At 40.3% G+C, this 23,064-nt stretch overlaps 1 protein-coding gene across 3 annotated transcripts in view; it reads right to left on the reverse strand.

The window, feature by feature from the left end:
• Positions 1-809: 809 nt before the first annotated feature.
• The window catches only part of Cdkl2 (cyclin dependent kinase like 2), a 29,155-nt gene continuing 6,900 nt past the window's right edge, over positions 810-23,064 (reverse strand). For 2 of the 3 annotated variants that reach the window (XM_052735363.1, XM_052735362.1), the window contains exons 3-14: positions 19,773-19,967; positions 17,801-17,979; positions 16,796-16,908; positions 14,392-14,537; positions 13,928-14,016; positions 11,186-11,315; positions 9,142-9,440; positions 8,533-8,626; positions 6,677-6,800; positions 6,375-6,481; positions 3,800-3,886; positions 810-2,890 (exon numbers count right to left, since the gene is read on the reverse strand). In XM_052735363.1, the coding sequence (XP_052591323.1) occupies positions 3,821-3,886; positions 6,375-6,481; positions 6,677-6,800; positions 8,533-8,626; positions 9,142-9,440; positions 11,186-11,315; positions 13,928-14,016; positions 14,392-14,537; positions 16,796-16,908; positions 17,801-17,979; positions 19,773-19,967 (1,542 nt within the window). In that variant the 3' untranslated portion in view covers positions 810-2,890; positions 3,800-3,820. The remainder of the gene's footprint in view (positions 2,891-3,799; positions 3,887-6,374; positions 6,482-6,676; positions 6,801-8,532; positions 8,627-9,141; positions 9,441-11,185; positions 11,316-13,927; positions 14,017-14,391; positions 14,538-16,795; positions 16,909-17,800; positions 17,980-19,772; positions 19,968-23,064) is intronic. The other variant, XM_052735364.1, reaches the window with a different exon arrangement.

The raw sequence follows: 23,064 nt of genomic DNA on the forward strand, positions 1-23,064 counted from the left end.
GCATTTCCCAGAATTTTATTTGAATCTTTCTCACTTCTACAAGAAATGATTCTGTGTGCCAGAGTAAAGAATAAAAGAATTAGACAAGGCTCCAAAATGGGCTGACACAAATTTTCATGAAAATGTAAAATAGTATTTTTGTTTTAAAGAAAGTTTGCGGTGAATAACGTATCATGTGTCCCAAGCTCATGTTACCGGTGAGAGAGAGACACGTCAGGATTTGAGGTAAGGCATTTCTCAGAGTGTGTGAAGCAGCAGATGTGTTGTGGATTAGTTACATCTTCAAGTTATTTCATGTTTGAAACTAAGAAGAGGAAAAAAGGTAATACCAATTAGAAAGAAATATGAGAACATAACTTCTCATACAAATAGAAGTGTTAAAGCTCCTACTGCCATTAAACACACTCAACACAAAACACTAGAGAAAAAGTTAGTCCAACTCACTCAACAAGCCTAAGTCTCTAAAGTGAGCTCTGCTGGGCTCTGCTTCCTGGCCTGTGTTTGGTTGCAATCAGGAGGCCTTAAAAACAATTCAACCACGTTTTCCAGTCTAGTCTGACCAAGAGCTTCATACAGACCCAGCCGAACACAGCACGCTACTAAGAGGAGAAGGCGAAAGTGACTGGGAAGCCTGCCATTCCAAACGCACAAGGGGATCTCTACCAGCAGAACCAGGCTCTAAGTTTGGACCTGGGGCTTTCATACCTTTGCCAAATGGTGTTACAAAATGTCATTCTGTACAGCTGTACAAGAAAAATTAACTTGACACCCTATGTCTAGAATTTCCACCAGAAAAAAAGAGAAGAGAATTAACTGATTACTTCAATTGTATTTATTAATACCATATAGTGGTATGTATATCATTTATAATCTAATTAATGTAAATTGAAACCATCTATCGTGCTTAGACAATATTTGTTAATTTTAAAACATAGGTAGGCACAGCAAGCCCATTGTCTCTCAAAAGTACTTAAAATAATTTCACATTAGCATGTTCACATAAAGTGCATTCTTGTAAGAAAAGACTAAACACCCACAAATTGGAAAAAGTTATTTTGGTCAGTACCTACAGACTTGATTTGAACAATCTCTAGTTCTTTGGTTCCACACCAAAGTTCTAACAAAATATGATCTTCAAATATCAATAAAGACTTAAGAAATATTTTTAATTCCTTAATTCTAAAGTTCATAATGTGTCTTAATAGACCAAAGATACCAAACTCAAGTATACAAATTATCAGGTAGCTGACAGACCCTCAGTCGTCAAGCTAATATTTCCGCAGTGGCCTTTCCGTGAAAACAGGACGGAAGTGAGCTGGGTGCCCCTCGGCTGTAAGCACCGTCTGCTTCTCATGCTGCTGTCTCTTGGGAAGAGTTCTCAATGTAACAGTAAAAAAACGGGATTCTAGTAAAAAGCCTACTTCTACTGATAGAGTGACTTTATATCAGCATGTTAGTCTTACTAATCTAGGCAAACCCTTACTTGGTCAAATGTTTAAAACACAGCTTTTAAATAAAAATAGAATTTTAATTTAACTACTACCAATAGACTTTTTGTTGGAACCTTTTATTTTTGCCTCCTCCTGAATGTCTACTCCTTTGAGGTCCCAAGTGTCCAAGTCTAGGATTTCATTTTTAAGTCCCCCAAGGTAATGAATTCTTGTTCAGCTCTCAGGCTAAGTTCTAGTCAACAGCTTTTGAGAAAAAAAAAAAAAAACCTACACAAATTCTGCCCCTGAAGAGCTATATTCTCAAATGATAAATGTGGGCATGGCTGGAAAGCCAGAACCAGGACCCTGGAGTCAAACTGGTCTGATCCTCCCACCTAAAAGGTTGTGAACCTGTTCATCAGAAAGTGTATGTGGAATGCAGGTAAATGACTATGCACCTTGGTAAAAAGGCTTTTGGGTAAGCCCAAGTATTTGTGATAAAAAGGCAATAGGAATTTCTGTGGGTCCAATCCACTATCAACCTCTATCATAACCACTATCACAGACAAGACTGGAGTCCATAAGCTTCCATAAAGCCTCCTCAGTTGAGTGGCTCAATAGTAACTGGCCTAGCCAGGAGAACTAATTGGATTAGTAGGTAGCTATGCATGATCTCTTATTTTGTATACCTTTTTCCTCAGTGAGAAGCTCAGTTCTTAACTCCAAGTTGTACCTACAAAACTCTCCTTCACACCATTCCAATCATGTCCTTTCACACAGAACATTAGCACCAGACTCTCTCACTACAGAGAACTATCCAATCTAAGTCATTAGAAATGAAAGGGCTGTCTGCCTGGTGTATTAGCACAGTTCTTAGATCAGAAGAGACCAGATTCCCATGACACACGAACTGGACATCAACAGTGACAGAGAACAAAGACACACATCCAACCACAAACAGTAGTCGCATACCACCTTAGTGCCTAGAAACAAGCTTCTTAAATGTGTTCTTACAGTTAAGGTAAAGGAAACTTCTCTTAAAGAGCCTAGCTTTTTGTTTTTATTTTCAACTGTAAACATTTATATAGATAATACACAAAGTCCAATGCACAAAACATGACTTTTATAATGATTCTTTCCCTTTTTTTACTCACTTTTAATCTCAGATAACTTTAAATACACAATCTAGCTAATATCAAATACACATTCATGTAACAAGAACCATATCACTATTCTTCCATGGATATATCTTGAAATAGGTTGGAAAGGTGAAGGGGTAACAGCAGGGGGGGCACTTGTTCAATCTTCCTTTGAAGTATTTGGAAGTCTGTCTTTCCTTCTTCTGCAAAGCCTTTCTTAGAAAACGTAGGTAGTTGAGAAGGAAACAGTCAAGCCGCAGATCTCTTCTCGGGCATCAGTGCTCTGGTTGCAAGAGGACATCATCTCAGTGCTGGTAGCATCTAGAAGCAGGGTACACCACCAAACACTTTACACAGAATCTTCCTAGAAACTGACTTTCATGTTGCTTACTTTCTCATGTCGAATATGTTGGTAATACTTGTGGTTACTGTGTAGTCTAAGAAACTTAAAGATTTTAAAGACAATCTTTAGGATACTTAAAAATCTAAACAATCATGTGTAGCACACTGTCTTATTTTACACAAACACTGGCTGATTTTGATGTAACAGACCTAAGTTTTATAGGGCCTGCAACTTGTAGAGTTCATGTGAAATGATTGTCCACAATTCATATGAACTAATTCAATGCACTGCATCATCCAGGTCTTTCGTGGGGCCTTGGAAGGGCTTGTGCAAAGGAAAGCTTGCAATTTAAGTTTTGTTCACTTGAAAGTAAATTTAGCTTTGACGTCATAGGTGTTCAAAATACTTTGTTCAGGTTAATTAATTAACATGACATTTTATCGCCATCACATTTTACAGAGTTAATGAGAGATCAATAAGAAATGTTGTGCTTAGGGTCACATAACAGATGTCTGAGTGGGACTGGGCCACTAAAGCGTCAGTTCTCACACAAACAAGGCTACTGTTTATTATATTGTGTATTCTGCTTTACTGGGACCAAAATTGCCAGGTAATCACTGAATGGATCTCGCTTTACAAGCCCACAGGACTCTGGAGACAGACATGCATTCTCCTGGAGGACTTGTCACCCTACATTCATATTGCCTCATCCAGTAAAATGCAGGTTAGCTTAAGAGCAAATGGAAGCTCCATGGAAAGTGATCTCATCCCACAGATGAGGCTACCCCTGTTTTTCTAAGTGGCACACCCCTTCTTTGCCAGCAGTTCTCACGGAATCACCAGAGAATGTTTTCACTCAAGTTTTAAGGAGGACGAATCAGACATACCCTGTTCAGGTTAAGTGAGTCTCAGTGCTGATGCTCCATCCGAGGCAAATCACCCTCAGAATCCTCCGACAGGGGAGATCCTGATCCCTACAAATAAATAAGTGTTACAGGTGTCCAGTGATTGCAAAACTCCCTCTACCCAAGAATTCTGATTGCATCTTTTCAGACTCAGGGGCTCAGGACTGAAGATGCTCTTGTGGAAAAGGATGAAGTAAGAGGACCCAATTCCTATATTTATACACATTTTATTTGTTTGTTTGTTTGAGACAGAGTTTCTTGTAGCCAGGGCTGGCCTCCAGCTTGCTATCTAGCCAAGAATGACCTTGACCTCTTGATCCCCCTGCTTCCAATTCCCAAGTGCTGGGATGATAGGTATGCACTGCACACCTGGGTTATGTATGTGAAGTGTTAGAGAGCTTGGAGAGAGAGCTTAGCGGTTTAGAGTACTTGTTGGATTCAATGCTCAGCACTCACAACATCTGTAACTCCAGTCCAGTTTCAGGGTCTCTGTCCCCTCTTCTGACTTGGCACACACATGGTACACATATATATGTGCAGACAGACCATTCAAACATATAAAATGAAATAAATAGATCTTTAAAAGATACTTTGGAGTCAGCTGTCAGCCGAGCACTAGAGAGGATTTTGAGTTCAAGGCCAGACTGGGCCACTCAGTCCCCAAAAGACTCACGAACAAAGAGGAGATACTTCTGATCTGCCATGCCCCAGTACAACCAATCTCTCCCACTCATCCCAAAACAAAAGCAAAAATCTGTTGGAACCAAAGCAGCCATTACAATTGTTACACGAAGTAAAAGAAAATATACTTAAAACGAATGGCAGAAATTCTTAACCCAGGCACAGAGGCTGTAAGCAAATAACCAGTGAACATGTTAGGACTGAGGGAGACCGTATCTGAAGTGTTGAGAGCTAATCGTGTGTGCGAACTGGGCTGGTTAAGGTCACACAGCAGGTGATGAAGCTTTTGCAAGCATGAAAAACTGAGTTCGGTCCCAGAATCCATGTAAAAACGCTGGGCTTTGCAGCATGCGCTAACGATCTCAGCACTGGAGAGGGTGAGACACGTGGCTACCTGAGACCTGCTGGCCAGCCACAGTAGCCTAATCAGTGAGCTGCAGGTGAGTGAGAGATCACATCTCAGAAGACAAAATGCACAGACCCTGAGATGATAATACAAACACATAAATATGAGGAGGGTGGGTCAAGGAGAATAATCAATACGGTCAAGAAGTCTGGGACACACTCAAGAGGCTAAACCTGAGAACTTACGGGATAGAAGGAGCAGAGGTAAAACTGAATAGAATAGACAAGACTATTTAGTCACATTATCGTGGCACTGCTGGGAGGGGTGGTTACTGCACAAGGAAGAAAGAAAGAGAGGGAGGGAGGGAGGGAGGGAGGGAGGGAGGGAGGGAGGGAGGGAGGAAGAGAGGAAGGAAAAGAAATCATCACAGAAAACTTCCCAAATTTACAGAAAGAAGTAGGCTTCTAGACACAAGAGGTATACACAACTCCAAACAGACACAACCAGAAAGGAATCGCTCCATGACACAGTACAGCGAGGGTGTCAAAACACAAGGTAAAGAGATAATCTTACAGCAACACTAGATGAATGGATAATCAACATTTGATATACATAGAAAACAGAATACTATCTAGCTTTAAAGAAAAATGAAGTTGTAAAATTTGCAAGAAAATGAATGGACTTAGAATGTGTAATATTAAATAAAACCACGAAATCTCAGAAAAAAAACCCACCACATTCTCTCTCATATGCAGAATCTAGCCAGCAATATATGTGCACATGTAAACACACATTCTTGTGAGTATAACATAACACAAAGAAAAGAGAGCAAGAGCCAGCCATGGTGGCGCACGCCTTTAATCCCAGCACTCGGGAGGCAGAGCCAGGCGGATCTCTGTGAGTTCAAGGCCAGCCTGGGCTACAGAGCAAGATCCAGGCCAGGTAACAAAACTACACAGAGAAACTCTGTCCAAAGAAAAGAGAGAGAGAGAGAAAGAGAGAAGAGAGAAGGAGAGAGAAGAGAAGAGAACAAGAAAGGCAGAAGGCTGAGTATAAGCGGACGAGGAAGGACTGAATGCAGGTGATGAACATGAGTTATGAAAGATGATAAAAGGCTCATTATTTTCCTACTTCTAATTCTAGCATGGATCTTTTGGGTTGGGTGGTAGATAAGTGCATAAAATATATTCAACACGTGAAGTGCCACAGCTTCCATTCTGAATGCTTATTCTAACTGTACAGAAGTTCATTGAGTTGTATAGGTTTTTGATCTGGTTAACTTTGGGATACGATGTTTTTGTTTGCCAGTTCTTTATAATAAAGTTTATTAAAAACAATTTTTAAAGATAGAGGCCCCTCTCAAAAACTGAAGAATGGATTCAGAAGTGTTACAATAAATGCGTGTGTAATAAACTTATAAACCAAAGAGATCCCATATGAAACCTGCCAAATTCCTAAGGGCAAATCCCCCCACAGCACACCAAGTCTGAGAGAGCCCCGGCCGCGTCTACGGCGGGCGCAGTTCTGTACCTGGTGGAGCGCAATGCTGGAAGCATGCAGGTCAATGGCGGCCAGAGAGGGAATCCGAGATTCAGAGAGAGATTTGTTCTCTTTCTTTATTAGCCTGGAATTTCGAGCTAGATAAAAGGTAATCAAAAACATAAAGAATTAGGAACTATTAGTTTTCCACATGTATAAGTACTTATTATCTATGAGTGAACACACTAGCCTACTTAAGTATGTAAACTAATACATTTTTAACCTGGTTAGTTTCTTTAACTTACAATTTAGCAAGATAAGCCAAGGCTGGGAGTAGAAGCACATAAACATACCTATGCCTTCCAAAGCTCTCAGTTCCGGAAGATGGTTATAGTTTAGTTCAGGCAATCGCACATCTGCTTTGGAGTATTCCTTCCTTTTCTTATTAGCCTGAAGGAGGTACTTTTCACTAGAGACCTAATTATCAGGATGATTAACACACACAAATTAGTTTAAGGTGAGCTAGGCTTTCATTCTCTTTCAACTACTATATTCATATACTCAAATGCGTGATCTCAAGGGCTGGGATAATAAAACTTCGAGGGCATTACCGACATAGAGAACAGTTTCACCAGCTCATTTATCAAACTCGCTAACAACTACCAAATAGATTATTCTCTAGTTTCTTCTCTCCCTTTGCCAGTCTTCAGTGGAAGTCCCAGCAAGCAACAGGCAGCTGAAGATGGGCGTGACATCCTGGTTCTTTACACCAGCAGGGTCAGTCCTATACCACTGCCTGGGCTTTTCAGCAAACAAATGCTGTTCTTTACCTTAACTGTGACTAGCTGGTCTTCATATATATTATCCAGCCCTCACATTTACCGTCTCAATATAATCTTGTTACTCAGCTTTTGAGTAACTCTCCAGCGGCTCTAACAGGCTAACCATTCTTTAATTGATGGAATGGATCAGTGAGGAGAACGAAAGCACACATCACTGAGCTGGAAGTTTACTTTCCACTGCAAAGACAATATATTTCTATAACACAGAGGGCACCAGGTACATACAGTGGAAGGAAATTAGGTAAGGAGAGGGTTCAGACAGTGATGGAGGACTAAATGTCATATTAAAATGACTTCAATAATAAACAAGGCCTCAGAATACGGTTTCTTATGGACTAGAGGACAAAAAGCATCTGTTGGATTATCTAGGAGAAGAACATTCTAAAGAAGGAGAAATAGTAAGTGTAAAAGCCCAAAGGCAGGGGTGTATCTGGCCATCACATCAAAGTAGAAAGGAAGTCTACAGTGGAACAGATCAAGGAACATAATAGACAGAGATGGGACACAGGATTAGGGAACTGACTCATGCAAGGACTTATTATACCTAGAAGGACTCTGACCTTTACACAGAGAACAGAAGCCAACTGAGAGTCTTAATCAGAACAAAAGCTGAACTACTTGGCATGGTCTTGGACCAGCATTATGGAGGCTTTGCTGAGAGCATGATGCTCCTTCCCATGCTACCTCTGAACCACATACATGATTCTCACATTAAAATCTGCCATCATGGTTGGTTGGTTGGTCGGTTGGTTGGTTGGTTTGGTTTTTCAAAACAGGCTTTCTTTGTGTAGCCCTGGCTGTCCTGGAACTACCTCTGTAGACCAGGGTGGCCTTGAACTCACAGAGATACGCCTGCCTCTGTGAGTGCAGGGATTGAAGGTGTGCTTCACCACCACCCGACCTGCCATCATGTTTTTACCTTGATGATCTACTAGACCCTAAACTCCACAAAGATTGAATCAATTCAGTACTAGTGTCTTATATACAATAGAATGATCAAAAATGTTTCTGAAGTGATTACACAAAATATTTTCACTAAAAATCTAGTAAAATAATAAGACAAAGTATCTTCTTTTTGCTCTTTAAAAAGAACTCAATTGCAAGCATTAGGTTAAAAAAATTTATTTATGTTGCCGAAAAGAAATGAGATGGCATCTTAAGAGAATCTTTCATTCAGACTTAGAAAATTTATTTAAACATTCAGAATTTCAAATTATGACTATGACAAGTTAGGATGGTATTGTATGTTCAGATTTTACTCTATGTCTCCAAATAAAACTCTTAATTCTTCACTCTCATGCTTAAGACCAATGCAGGTCTAGAAGTGACGAGTGGTTGATCTTTTGCTCCTGGGAACTGTTACTTACGGATGTGGTCACATTCATATTATAAATCCCCGACGGAGAAGGTTGATTTGGTTTAACAAATGGATTACAGTATTTCTTAGTTTTCTCATCCACTCTGTAACAAATGCTTTAAGTTAGAATCATCAATAATTATTTTTTCGAACACAAAATCAATGACATCATGCTAAAAGACATGCAGAACTTAGTGTCTATCCGCAAGCACACAACACACAGAAATCTGGTGAGCCACCCAACCTCTTCTGACATCACTCGGGCTTCCCACAGCTGCCCCTTTCAGGAAAACGCCCAAAGGAGTGTCTGTGTGCCACTAAATGCTCACCACCAGTCCACGCAGCAGCAGGCACTCAAAACTAATTAGTCCTCTCATTAATGAAGCCTCTCACGTTATTAAACAGCTATAGATTCTCTTTATCACAAACCACAGTAAAATCTGACTGTCTTAGGGCTCAGGCGAACTCTTTCCTTTTTTAGTAGATTCTAACAATTTTTGTCACAAGGTCATCGTATTTAAGCAGCCGTTCTAGAAGTAGAAATTGCATCAAGAATTCTGACAGTAAAACAATGTGAACAAATTAACAAGCATTTGTTTGTCTCATTTCCCATTCATACCTGTAACTCTGAACTCCAGAGATCGCCCCCATTCCAGCACTGATACCAGGAGCCACTGCAGAAAGATTGTGCGTGAGCGGGGGAATCGCCATGCCTGGATTTCTTGGGTGATCAATGTTGACATTGCTGCAGTCTCTGAGGCTTGTGGAAGGCAAGCCTTTGATGTGGCTTGTCCCGTTGTCATGGACACAGCTGGCATTTGAAGCTCTGCTTCCTTTTTCAGCTTTCTCACCATCAATTTTGGACCCTTTTATTTTAAGCACTTTAGAATCCTTAATTTTGGGATCAGCATTTGTATCCTGACCATTAATAAAGACATTAAAAAGTTAATGATCTGACAAGAAACTTCACATCCTTATTCTACCTATGGAATTAAAATTAAATCAAGGTTCTTATTCAAATAGTTATTGTGAAAACACAAGAAGAATGTATGTGATGCATACCAACTTGATAGATGATAAATAGGTAGGGAGAGAGAGAGAGAGAGAGATGATGGATAGATGGTTGATAGAGCATGGCTAGATAGATCGGTGGCAGACAGACAGACAGACAGATAGGTCTGTGGGTATACATTTCAGTAAGGAGGAAAACATGGAAGAGGAACAGAGATTCTGCTCTTGCTCTTACATATTCGGAGTCAGCAAACATAAAATTAAAAACTCTTCTTTTGTTTCACTTGATAGCAGTAGAAATGCTCAAGAACAGACCCTGAGTGATTTAGCAGGAAAACTAAACTTCTATTTTTTTGTTTTTCAAGACAAGGTTTCTCTGTCCTGGACCTGGCTTTGTAAACCAGGCTGGCCCCAAACTCACAAAAATCCACCTGCCTCTGCCTCTCAAGTGCTGGGATTAAAAGCGTGAGCCACCACCGCCCAGTCTGAAAAGTAAACTTTTAACTAAATGTCATAATCACAAATTTAAAATGTTATAAAAGTTCTGAAAGTAATATTTTCACTTTCTATTATTAAGGAAAGACAGCAGACTGAGTTGGTGGTGTCTGTCCCTGGGTGTGCACAGCTGTGCTCCCCAATGCTGTATGCACGCAGACAGAGGTGCTCAGGTGCTCAGTGTTCTCGGACACATGGGTAGAACTGAAATTCTCTGAAGAAGCTGCACCCACACTAGAGATTTTGCAGACTGACTTTGGATGAGAAACTGTGACTGTGGAGAGACAGACGTAGGTCTAAAGACAAAATTACCTTGGATTATCTTAGTCCCTTTAATAGCCACTTAAACTCTGTATCTGACCCAGCTTCCTCCAGACTACCAGGTGAACTCTTGGATTGTATTCTAAGCATAAAGGACCTCTAGCCTCTACCAATCCAAAAGCTAAAGGTTGTAAAATAACACCTGAAAAGCACAGAAAGACCTCGTGCTCTGTTGTAGCCCACCTACCTAACATCTACCAGCGTGTTTGGTAACCGCTGTTCTGTGGCTGTGAAGTTCTCATAGCAAAACATGTCATTCAGGGTAACTAAAATCCATGTTCCTAGGGCATGGTTACTCATCCATGGCCCAGAACATGCCATTTCCTTATGTCCTACAAGTCATTATTTTTTGTAAGTTGGCTTTCTAAGCAACATTATTGCACTTTCTAGTACCCATTGAGCATTTAAAATATGATCTATTAAGGTGTTTTTTTTTTTAAGGTGGTGTCTATAGGAAAGAAATTAACTTCTTGTTTGTTTGGCTTCTTGTACCCAGGTTGAATTGAAAGTTAACAATTTTTCCAGTATTTTAACACTTTAAAATCTTCATTACTAGACTGGAGAGCTGGCTCAACAGTTAAGAGCACTTGTTGCTCTACAGAAGACAAGGGTTTGATTCTCAGGACCCCCGTGGTGGCTGAAACCATTTGAAATTCCAGTTCTAGTGGATCCAATGCCCTCTTCTAACCTTAACAGGTACCAAGCCTGAATGTGGTTCACACATACCATAGGCTAAATACTCACACATAAAATAAAATGAATAAATCTAATTTTTTATAAAATTAAATCTTCCTTATTTTCCTCCATACACTGAGACCTTACAGCAGAACACTTACCTGGACCACAAGAGTTTTTCTCTCTTCACCTAAGGCATCATCTTTTTCTTTCTTTCTGTTCTGAGATTTTTTTGGTAAAGAATTATTCCTGGCATCTTTCTCTATTTTTAACTGCAATTCTTGAGAAAACCTATATAAAAATTACATGTCTCGATTAAAATAAAATTATACAAAAAGATAAACCTAGAAAAAATAATCAAGATAATCATTTAAGACTCAGTATTAAACTAATTCATTTTACTTTATTTATAATGAGAAAAATCACATTCCATATGAACAGTTCCTAAAAGCCTTTGGAGTGTGGGAGAGACTTAGCGTGAGAATGTCTGAGCTGCCCTGTAAACACTGGTCCTGATGGGGTAAAACAGGAGTGGATGGGGCTGGTGGCATCCACCAAGAATTGAGACACCCTCACCAAGCCATGCCAGCAGCCATTGTGCTCCTCCCAGCCAGAGTCAGAGTGTGTGTGGGGGTGGGGGAGTCCCATCTCTCTTCAGACTCTGGGTGGTAAGAAGAGAAGCTCCGTGGTCTGTAGTGGCCGTCGTAGGAGAAGCACTTGGATGAACGGCTGTAAGTCAAGTGCAAGTCAAGCTATGCAAGTTTTTCATGAAATATTGGCACTTGGAAGACAACTGAAAAGCCATGCTTATTCAGATGGGTGTGTAGCAGACATTCTGCTTTGAAAATGAACAAGGTGAGCTAATCATTGCAAGGAAAGCAACTGATAATATTTCTGTAAACAATGAAATTCAAACTTTCATGCAAAAATTACAATTCTATTAACTTGGGATCTTAGAGATCTTCCCATAGTTCAAAAGTTTTCTGATAAAATGGAGTATAATTTTTGATATTATATAATGACATACCAACATTTTTAAGGTTCACATAATTCAACATTACCAATGTGCTTCAAATGATTAAAGTATGTCATAAAGGCAATCACAGATAAAATATCAATTTAGAAGATCAGACAAAAATGGATTTTAAGGCAACAGAGGAAGCAAAGTTCACTGACATGGTTTAAATTTCACAATGCAACCAGTCTTTGAGAAACTACCTCAGAGGACTGGGGAGACGGCTCGACAGCGAAAACAGCTGAGCGTGCTTGCTGCTTTTCCGGAACCCACACGCATTCCCAGCACCCACATCAGGTAGCTAACAACTAACTGCCTATAACTGCAGCTCCACGGCATCCAACACAATCTTCCAGCCTCTATGGGCACACACATGTGACAGACAAAGACACACACACACACACACACACACACACACACACACACACACACACACACACAAATAAACATACAGTAAATTTCAAATGAAGGAACCACTACAGCTGAGCTGGGCATGGAGTCAGACACCTGTAAATTCCAGGAGCAATTTACTTAGGAGGCCAAGGCAGGAGAATACTGACTTTAGGGCTAGCCTGGGCTACAAAGTGAGTTTCAGATCAGCCATAAGTAAAGTGTAAGACCTTTCCTCGAATAATTAAAAAGAGAAGGAGGAGGAGGAGGAGGAGGAGGAGGAGGAGGAGGAGGAGGAGGAGGAGGGGGAGGAGGAGGAGAAAAGGAAAGGAAACAAGGAAGCTAAGGAGGAAAGGGGGGAGAAAAGAAAGAAGAACCTACCAATGTCAGTTTTTGGTATAATATTAAAGTTTGACATAGAATCAAAGAATACTAAATTACCTCAAAAGACAATTAAAATACTCTTCCACTTTTCTAGATATACATTTGTTTCTTTCAACTAAAATAACATATCACAGTGTTCACAAATGAATATAGAAGCAAATGTAAGAATCCAGATATCTTGTACTAAGCCGGATTTTTAAAGAGATTTGCAAAATGATAAAGCTTAAACTCAGCAGTTAAGAATGCATACTAAACCGGGCGGTGGTGGTTCTCTAATCCCAGCACTCAGGAGGCAGAGACAGGTGGATGTCTGTGAGTTTGAGGCCAGCCTGATCTACAGAGCTAGTTCCAGGACAGCTAGAGCTGTTACACAGAGAAACCCTGTCTCGAAACAACAACAACAAAAAGAATTCATACTGTTCTTGCAGAGGACCTGAGTTTGGTTCCCAGAACCCATGTCAGAAACCATGCCTGTAACTCCAGTTCCAGGAATCTGCTGCCCTCTTCTGGCTCCCAAGAGTACCTTCATTCATGCACACATATACAAATTCAGATGCACATGCAAACACATAATTAAATATATATTTATGCTATCTATATTTGTGCTGCATACAGATATACAGCACTGTCACAGCCACCCCTCTCCTGTTTCCTGTTTAGTCAGCAAAGCTAATGCTAACATCTGGAGCAGCGCTGGGAGCCATGCCAGCAGCATTGACATCTACAAGCCTGGCACCTTAAGGACTCAGCACATCAACACATTGGCAGGATTGCCAGCATCACTGGACCTGCTGTGGCATGAGTCTGGTAGCAACAGGAGATGGTAACTGCACAGATGCAGCAACATGGGAATTAGTGACCTGAATGGTTGATGTCATCACAGAAGACAGAAAAAGAAACACCAAAAGAGACTGTTTCATGAAAACCAGAAGCTCCAGTTTAATAAACACAGGAAGCCACCCCTAGGAACTACGTTACTGCTAAGGGGGAGTGGAGCAGGACACAGGTAGCTGACATCCTGCAAAGGTGATGGTAACAAATAAGACCCTGTGACTTTCCTTTGACCCTGGTCACTACAGCCCACAGAGCACAGGCCGGCACTACGGTACTATACCTCTCAGCAAATCCATCCATTTGAAAGAAATCATGATGGAGAAGGTCAGCACAGAAGGGCCTTTTGTCTGGGTCAATATGCAAGCATTTCTGAAAAATCAAGAACATGTACAAGTCGTCTTCAAGAACACTTGTCTACATTTAGATTTCTTCTTTCTAGCCAATGAACAGAATAAAGCACAAATCACAGTAGTGACCATCGGTGGTTCTTATGTCTCAAAGAGACCCAGCATTTAGTGTCTGTAGCTGTAAATAAATGCACAAATTCCTAAGAGCAGTCTTTCCAAGGAACAGATTTAAAGTCATCTGAGGAAATTGTTGACCTAAAAGATCAAGTAGGGATGGGGGTTAGGAGGCAGAGAGGGAGGAAGGGAAAGAGAGAAAGACAGAGAGAGAGGCACATACATGAACCAAGTCTCCATACTATACGAATTTCCTATCACAAAGGAGAAAAAGTACAATTACCTTTGCTAAATTTATCACAACTTCAGGGAGCTTGGGATAGCGGCTCTCCAGGGGTTCTGTTTCTGTGTCTTTGATCTCAGGCAATCTTACTCCAGCAAACACAGGGTTTTTATAAAACAGCTCCTGGTGTCTTGGAATTAAATTCCCTGGGGAAAAACCCAGCATCCATCTTCGTCAGTATAGTCGACAGAAATGGTGAAGGGAGGGTGGTGTAGGGAAACAGTGAAAACAGCTCATGGACCGTGGGGCCCGCTCAGCACGTGAGATCACCCTAAGACAGGCCTGTTCCTGCAAAGGCACTTGGCAGTCTTTACAGTGGTCTGGACACGAGACAGCGCAAGAAAATGAACACTGCTTGTGTAACATATTCATCTAGAAAATTTATTTTTATTTAATGTGTACTGGTGTTTTGCCTGTATATACTCTGTGTAAGGATGTCAGATCCCCTGGAACTGGAGTTACAGACAGTTGTGAGCTGCCATGTGGGTGCTGGGAATTGAACCCGAGTCCTCTGGAAGAGCTGCCAGTGCTCTTAAGCTGGGCCACCTCTCCAGTCCCTCATCTAGAAGCAGAACATTGTGAATACACGGGAAGGACAGGCAGAGGTCATTTTGTGCAGCTCTGGATGAGGCACTGCTGCTTCTGTCTAGCAGTATAATGTGTCCTGTGCCCCAAACAGTGAAGACAGAGTCACACTGTCCAACTTAGCTATCAGTTCCTCCCTAAGAGAAGTCAATGTTTATTCAACAGACTGTGTACCTCTATCGAAATTCAAGTTTCAGCATTTCAACCTTTTTCTCAACTTTGATACCTACTATATCATGAGCTCTATAATTGAAAAAGTTAAATTTTATAAACTTCTTATTATACTAATATATTGTAAATACTATGTAAATACAATATTGAAGAAATAGTGAAAAGAATAATGTACATATTCAGTACAGATGCAACCCCTCTATTCTCCCTCGCTCCTCTAGTGATACAGCAGTAATATGAAAGTTCTGGATGTAATACTTAATAAACTCCTAATTGCAGAACTTAAAACCAAATAATTAAATTACCCCAAGTATCTTCCGATTATTTCCATTTTAAAATCTAGAATTTGAATATGATTTTTTTTTTTTTTTTTTTTTTTTTTGGTTTTTCGAGACAGGGTTTCTCTGTGTAGCTTTGCGCCTTTCCTGGAACTCACTTGGTAGCCCAGGCTGGCCTCGAACTCACAGAGATCCACCTGGCTCTGCCTCCCGAGTGCTGGGATTAAAGGCGTGCGCCACCACTGCCTGGCTTGAATATGAATTTTATATTCCAACAAATGTAAGGTTCAGAGTCTAGCTTTGGAATTTCATCCAAAACACTAAGAATGAAAGACAAAATCTGGGGAAGCTAGACATGGTGATGCACATCTGTAGTCACAGGCATGGTGATGCACATGTGTAGTCACAGGCATGGTGATACACATCTGTAGTCACAGGCATGGTGATGCACATCTGTAGTCACAGGCATGGTGATGCACATCTGCAGTCACAGGCATGGTGATGCACATCTGTAGTCATAGCCTTGGGGAACTGAGGCCATAAAGACTGAGAGGCTTAGGCAGAAGGATGGAGAGTTTGGGGCCACCCTGGGCTACACAGTGAGACCCTTGTCTCAGGAAATAAAAGACAAAAATAAAATTCAAATGCAAGGCAACATTAAGCTATCTCGTAAGTCTTTGTGTCTCTCATCTTTCCTAGAGATGAAGACAAGGATGAAGAGGATAGCTGGGTTTCACCAAATGCTCACTGACTCAATCGATAAAAAGTGATGGTTACTTCTTCTCCGTCGAGGGAGGCTGGAGGTGAGTGTGATTCAGAACCAGGCTTGGGAGAGTAACATTTCTGAGTTATTCTGAATTCTCACTGCACTGCCTTGTCAGGCTCCGTATAGTAACATTTCTGAGTTATTCTGAATTCCCACTACACTGTCTTTTTGTGATTTTTGCAGTATTTTAAAATCAGCAGTGACTTTGAGCAACATCAAGGTAGTTGGTTGTATGCTAATATATTCTTTGTTAAGATAATTTTTAAATTTTCCTGCCTATTAGATTTATGAGTCTACTTATCTTCAGCAGCCACTTCCTCTTCTCTTACACTGATCAGCCTTGCTAGAGACTCAGAGTGTCTGTGCACTCACATGCACATACGCACGCGCATACATGCATTTGCGTGTTTATCTGTGTGCATGTATGTCCGTGTGTGCACGTGTGTGTGTGCACGTGTGTATGTGTGTGTGTGTGTGCATATGTGTTTCCTATTTGTTTCATCTAATGTAAGTATCATCTTTAATATCTGAACACTTTAAATAACAATAAAAACACACAGAGGGAAAAAACTGTAAAATTTAAGTCACAGATGTATACTCTTACCTAAACATGTCATAATATGATGTAGCTGATCAATATCAGATTCTCCCGGAAACAGGGGTTGCCCCATGAGCATTTCAATGACCAGACAACCAATGGCCCAGACATCAACAGCCCTGGAAAAAAGGTGAGGTGATGTAAGACGTGGTATTCTGATGCCTTCCTGTGCCTGCATCTTCTTGACACTTCACCAGGTTCGTATTCTTGGCACTGAGAGGCACAGCAGTAAATTTTGTCACTTAGAGTTACTTCTCTGTAAGAATTCTAACCCTCTATTTTAATAAGTGAGATATCCAGAAACTTCAACCATCTGACATTAAAGGAGAAAATAAGACTCTCTGGCCACCACTGAGAACCTATTCACCCTCCATTTCTACATCACTCACTCTAACAAGGTTATCCGTGTAGTCTTTAGTACACTAAAAAATAAATAAAAACTTCTCTAATCAATATTAACTTCTCTTTACAAATGATAACTATTTTTAACTTTTAATTAAATTATGTGTATGTGTATGGGGGGAGTGTAAACGTAAGTGCAGGTGCCCAAGGAGGCTAGCGGCATCAGAGCCTCTGGAGCTGGAGTTGCAGGCAGGTGTGAGCTGCCCTGTGTGGGTGCTGGGAACTCAGGTGCCCTCTGTACTCTCTTAACCTTTGGGCCATCTCTGCAGACACTAACAAATACACTTTTTTCTGACCATGAAAATTACTCAGCTTTCCCTTTAAAATAAGTATATCTACCCCAAGTTGTATCACAAGCTTTTTGTTCTGACATCCTGCATAATAAAACCAGGATCTCACTGCAGCAGGCAAGGACTCCATCACTGAGCCACCCAGCCCTCAAAGGAATTTTTAAAAAAGAATTTCCAAAGAGAAAGCACTAGGGATTGTTACAAACTACTCACTAAACGCTGAAGCCAGGCCTCCCTTTCAGTGCTAAGCAGATCATTTATTACAAACACATCCCACTTCCCAAAAGGCAGGCTCTGCACCCTCCTTCCTGACTCTTACTTGCCATACTTGACATCACCAACCAACAGTTCTGGAGCTCGGTACCATCGGGTGGCCACGTAGTCAGTGTAAACCTCCCCAGGAGCTGCCAATGTCCGTGCAAATCCAAAGTCACATAATTTTACAACACCAGACTGAGAGACCAATATATTCTCGGGCTTTATATCTCTGTGTATGATCTACGACAAAAAACCCACAGAACATAAAATATGTTAAACAAATTAATTTTAGGGGATGCGTGCCAGGAGCAGGGTACTGCTGCCTGTTCCTATAAGAGTGCAACACATAGAAAGTTATTCCAGGGCTTAAAGCCCCGGGACCTAGTGGGACAAAAGAGAACATCTATGTTTCAAGTGTTAGTTAAAGTAGCAAAGACATTAAGTAAAATATAGATTGTTAACCAACAACTTTCAGTCAATTACTACTGTCAAGACCAAGAAATAAACCTGTTGTTGAAGACTAGGGATAGTCAAAGAAGTTTGTTATGGAAGAGATAAGCTTTATGATAGCTTTTTAATACAGTACTATGTGTCAGGCACTACATGAAGTTTAACGTAATTTTACCACACAATAACCCCGAAACAGGCGCTAGGATAGTTTCTGCTTACAAGGGGCTGGGAATGGGCAGTCGAGGTATGGCCGTTTGAGGAGAAGGTGGGGTCTGGAGACATAACCTAGGAGAATTTGAGTGTGGACTAGGAAAAAACAGTGTGACTGTCAGGAAATGCTAATACTTTGATGTAACTCATCACAAATTAGAGTGAGGTCAGTTCTCTCATCAAAAAAGAACATTTCCCTTTCACAACTGGTTTGTCATCAGAACATCACTAATTCCAAGACAAAATGGAAAAGGAAAAGACTCATAGCAACATCGTCATCACTGGACACTGACGGAAGCTTTGGTTGAATCCTGCCACCAACTCGTCCAACTGACAAGTCTTTGCCCCTCCAGGATGCCTATCAACTTGGTGGTATTGTTACTACCTCTGTGGGCCAAGTGAAGACTGGTGTCCTCAAACCTGGCGGGGCGGCTCCCTTTGCTTCAGTCAATGTCACAGCAGAGGCACTGTCTGCCGAAATGCACCACGGAGCTCTGAGGGCAGCTCTTCCTGGAACAGTGTGGGCTTCAATGATAAGACTGTGTTTGTCAACAGTTAGACTCGGCAACGTTGCTGGTGACAGCAAACATGACCCCCCGTGGGAAACAGCTAGCTTCACTGCGCAGGCGCTTATCCCGGACCACCAGGCCAGGTCAGCACTGTGCCCCTGTCCTGCACTGTCGCTCACACAGCTCAACAGCTTGTAAGCTTGCACGGCTTCACAAAAACAGTGATCACCGTTCTGGTAGGAAGCTGGAAGATGGCCCCAAATTCTAGAAATCCTAAGGAGAGGAGCATGTTTTATGGACCATTTTGTGTTTGTGTGTGTGTTGAGTGTGCACACATATGACAGTTTTAACTTATTAGTTTTCAAAATCAGTACTTTTTAAGGGAAACAACTTGACCAGAAACCTGTCACAGAATTTTGAGACCCATGAAAAAAGTTAAATGAGGAAAAAATTTTTGCATGGATAAATATATGTGCACACACAATTAACTGGTGTACAAAAGTATACAGATGTCTGTAGCTTACTTTAAAATATGTGTTAGAGATTAATAAATTAACAAATGAACAAAGATTATAAAATTAGTGCACAGACTATAAATAACTATTAAGTAACTATAGCAACTATTAAATACATAATATAGCTAGGAAGAATAGGGTGTCTATTGTGTACCCTTTCAACTTTTCAGTAGGGCCTATGATTTTTGTTTTGGAAATATGATTTTTTAGAAAAATTTTAATATCAGAGTAATACAGTTCATTTCAATTACGTTACTAGTTCAAACTCAAAACAAACACCTCATTAAACTAAGTCACTAGTATCTAGATAGTGAAGATTGGCAAAATAGGCATCATACCTAATACTTACATTGTGACTATGGCAAAATCCAATTCCATTAATAATCTGAAACAAATACTTTTGAACTAATTGATAGTCTAGTCCATTTGGAAATAGTTTCAAGTCATCAAGAACCGTGTGGTCAACAAATTCAAAGACGAGGTACCAACGTTTTTTTTTCTTACATACTTCCAACAGATTCACCAAATTTTCATGCCTCAGTTGCTGTTATAAAAAATGCAAAATAATTTTAGAAGGTGAAGTTATGAGCAATTAGCTACTATTTAAAAGATGCCAGTGTAAGAAAAATATATAAATAAAATGCATAAACAGTGCATACTGTAAAAGTATGTTCAAGTTCTAAAATAACAGTCAAAGAGCATAGTGTTCCTTCTCTCAGAGAACACAATAAAGCCAACGAGGGAAAGAAACATTAAAAAGCATCCCTAGAACTGAATGCACCAAAGACTAACAATGGAAGGGAGACATCACACAGAGATACTTGCTGGAAAGATTCTATCAAACAAAATAAAAAATGTCATTAGGAAAAAAGTCAAATTACAAATTTAAAGAAATTAAGGTTAACAGAATTCAATTCTATACTCAGCCCTATGATACAAAGAAATGATTATGAACCATGGTGGATTTCTGTTACCCTCACAAAATCCCGTCCTCTCACCTAAATGAACCTCTTATTATTAGATGCTCCAAAAGTACCATATTATCAACAATTAAAACCATTCAAAGGGCTGAGGGCACAGCTCAGTAACTGGTAACTCGCCTCATATAAGGAGGTCCTGAGTTCATCTCTAACATGAAGGAAGAAGGAAGGGCAGGAACTATTCCAAGATCTGTTCAACAATGCTATGTGAAAAGAGTAAGATAAATGGCAGACTGACACTCGTCAAATATAAATAAAAAAGTGTTGCCACCTTTAAAAGGAAGAAATCACTAGAGTATGTGATCCAGTAATATGACAGCCATTCAAATTGTATTTAAGTTTTAAAAAAAAGGACATTTAAAAATGAGCAACTTACCAATTTCACATAGGAACAAACCTTATACAAATATGGGCATCATGGCTATGAAACAGAAAGTATATATTTTATTTTATTTTTATTTTTTGAAACAGTGTCTCTATTACATAGGTGTGGCTATCTTGGGACTCAATACACAGACTAGGCTGGCCTCAAACTCGGAGAGATCCATCTGCCTCTGCCTCCAGAGTGGTGGGATTAAAGGCGTGCACCACCACACCTTTATTTTTAAAAGTGCAGTAAGACAGACAGCTAACTCTTCACGGGAACACTGAGACAGCAGAACGGTGGAATTAAATTCTGAACATGATGTAATTAACTCAAAGAATTCTGTTTTCTGTAGATATAGAAAATGAACAGTATTTCTTGCTAACATATCTGCGTTAAGGAAAATAAAGAATTTAGTTCTTTGCTTTCTTTCTTTTTTTTAGGCAGAGCCTTTATCCTCTTGAATCAGCCTCCCATGTACTGGGATTATAAACGTGAGTCACCATGATTGGCTAAAGAATTTTTTTTAGAGCAAGGAAAACGATCCAGGTAAGAGGCTGAGAAACAGAGGGAACATGGGAGAGCAATGCAAAAGATAAATCTTAAATATATCCCAATAAATGCCAACTATGAATATCTAACAATATAGAGAATTAAAATACATACAAGTATTATACACATATCTCTTGTAAGGAAAAAGGGATGAAAAGGAGGAAGTAAGTATTGTAACAGGCCCCAGACCTTAGCAGCTCCAACACCTTAGCACAACTGACTCCATGATGGAAGTACCATTCGGGCTGTAAAACTCAGCATGTAGACAGCACTACCTGCCAAAAACTAAAAGTCCTAATCCATCCAAGTCCACAGTTCTGGGAAAGCCTCTGAATGTACTAATCGTGTTTGTTGGCTTCTTGTTAGTTGAAGTATGTCAATCCAGGACATGGTTTTTGTGCTTAAAAGCTCACCCTGAGAAAGGCTTGGGGTTACAGTAGAATCCTGAACACTCAATAGAGTTGCCAGCCGGCTAATAGAGTCTTTCTATAGGCTTCAAGCCATGTCCAAATAGTCTTCTCTGGTGGCCACCCGACAAGAATCTAACCTAAGAATCTTCACTGCAAAAGCAGCCATTTGGGGAATTAGTGAGTTAAGGTTGTACAGCATTTCATATAATTGCTAAAAGACTGGCAAAAGAATAAAGAATAAAAGAACTGAAGAAACAGTGTAAAAGGCAACAGGAAGCTAACAAAGAGAAATCTAAATATATGAGTAATAGTACTAGGTGTGTGTTCTGTGGCCAGTGATTTGTGACAGCCATGCATTTGGTTTGGAATGAGTGAGCCTATCAGGTATACAGAGCAAGCAAAAATGAAAGAACCAATCATCAGACAGGAGACAGACACAAACAACCGATAGCAAAACATCTTCAAATCAGGCGCTTACAACATCAGCAGAAACTGGGGAACCCAACTAGGGCAGCCAGCTGGAGTTCCCAACAGAGAACATTGTTTTGTGTCTATATGTGGGTTACATTTCATTGTATAAAAAGCGTTTTAAAAATACTATAAAGTGGTAACTCAGTAACTGAGATTAATGACCTTTTGAGGAGAGAATCTGTGAATTAAATGAGAAATAGGAATAATCATTGCCAAAGAGTGCACAGGTAGGCAAAGGCATGATGTGGAGTGTGCAAGTCGGAAAGGAAAAGTTAAATGCGCTAATTGGAGCCCAAAACACTAGAAAAGGAATGGACTGGAATGATAAATAAATACTAACAATTTTCTGAGCAGGTTAAATTAAAAGGTGTCCACACTAGAAACATCATAGTAGGGCTGGAGAGATGGCTCAGCAGTTAAGAACTGCTCTTCAGAAGTCCTGAGTTCAATGCCCAGCAACCACATGGTGGCTCACAACCATCTACAGTGGGATCAGATGCCCTCTTCTGGCATAAGGGTGTACATGCAGATAGAGTACTCTTACACATAAACTAAATAAATAAATCTTTAAAAAAAAAAAAAAGAAAGAAAGAAAGAAAAAGAAAAGAAACACCATAGTAAAACTACCCAAAAGGGGATTTGGGGCTTGAGATAGCTCAGGTAAGAGCACTGGCTGCTCTTACAGAGGCTCTGGGTTCAATTCCCAGCATCCACATGGTGGCTCACAACCACCTGTGACTCTAGTTCCAGGGTATCCAATCTTTCTTCTGGCTTCTGCTGGCAACACACACACACACACACACACACACACACACACACACACACACACACACACACACGGTGTAAACATACATGAAGGCAAAA

Source organism: Peromyscus californicus, unplaced genomic scaffold (assembly GCF_007827085.1).
Source record: "Peromyscus californicus insignis strain IS unplaced genomic scaffold, ASM782708v3 Scaffold_13__1_contigs__length_99412109, whole genome shotgun sequence".
In the NCBI taxonomy this organism is placed as follows: Eukaryota; Metazoa; Chordata; class Mammalia; order Rodentia; family Cricetidae; genus Peromyscus; species Peromyscus californicus.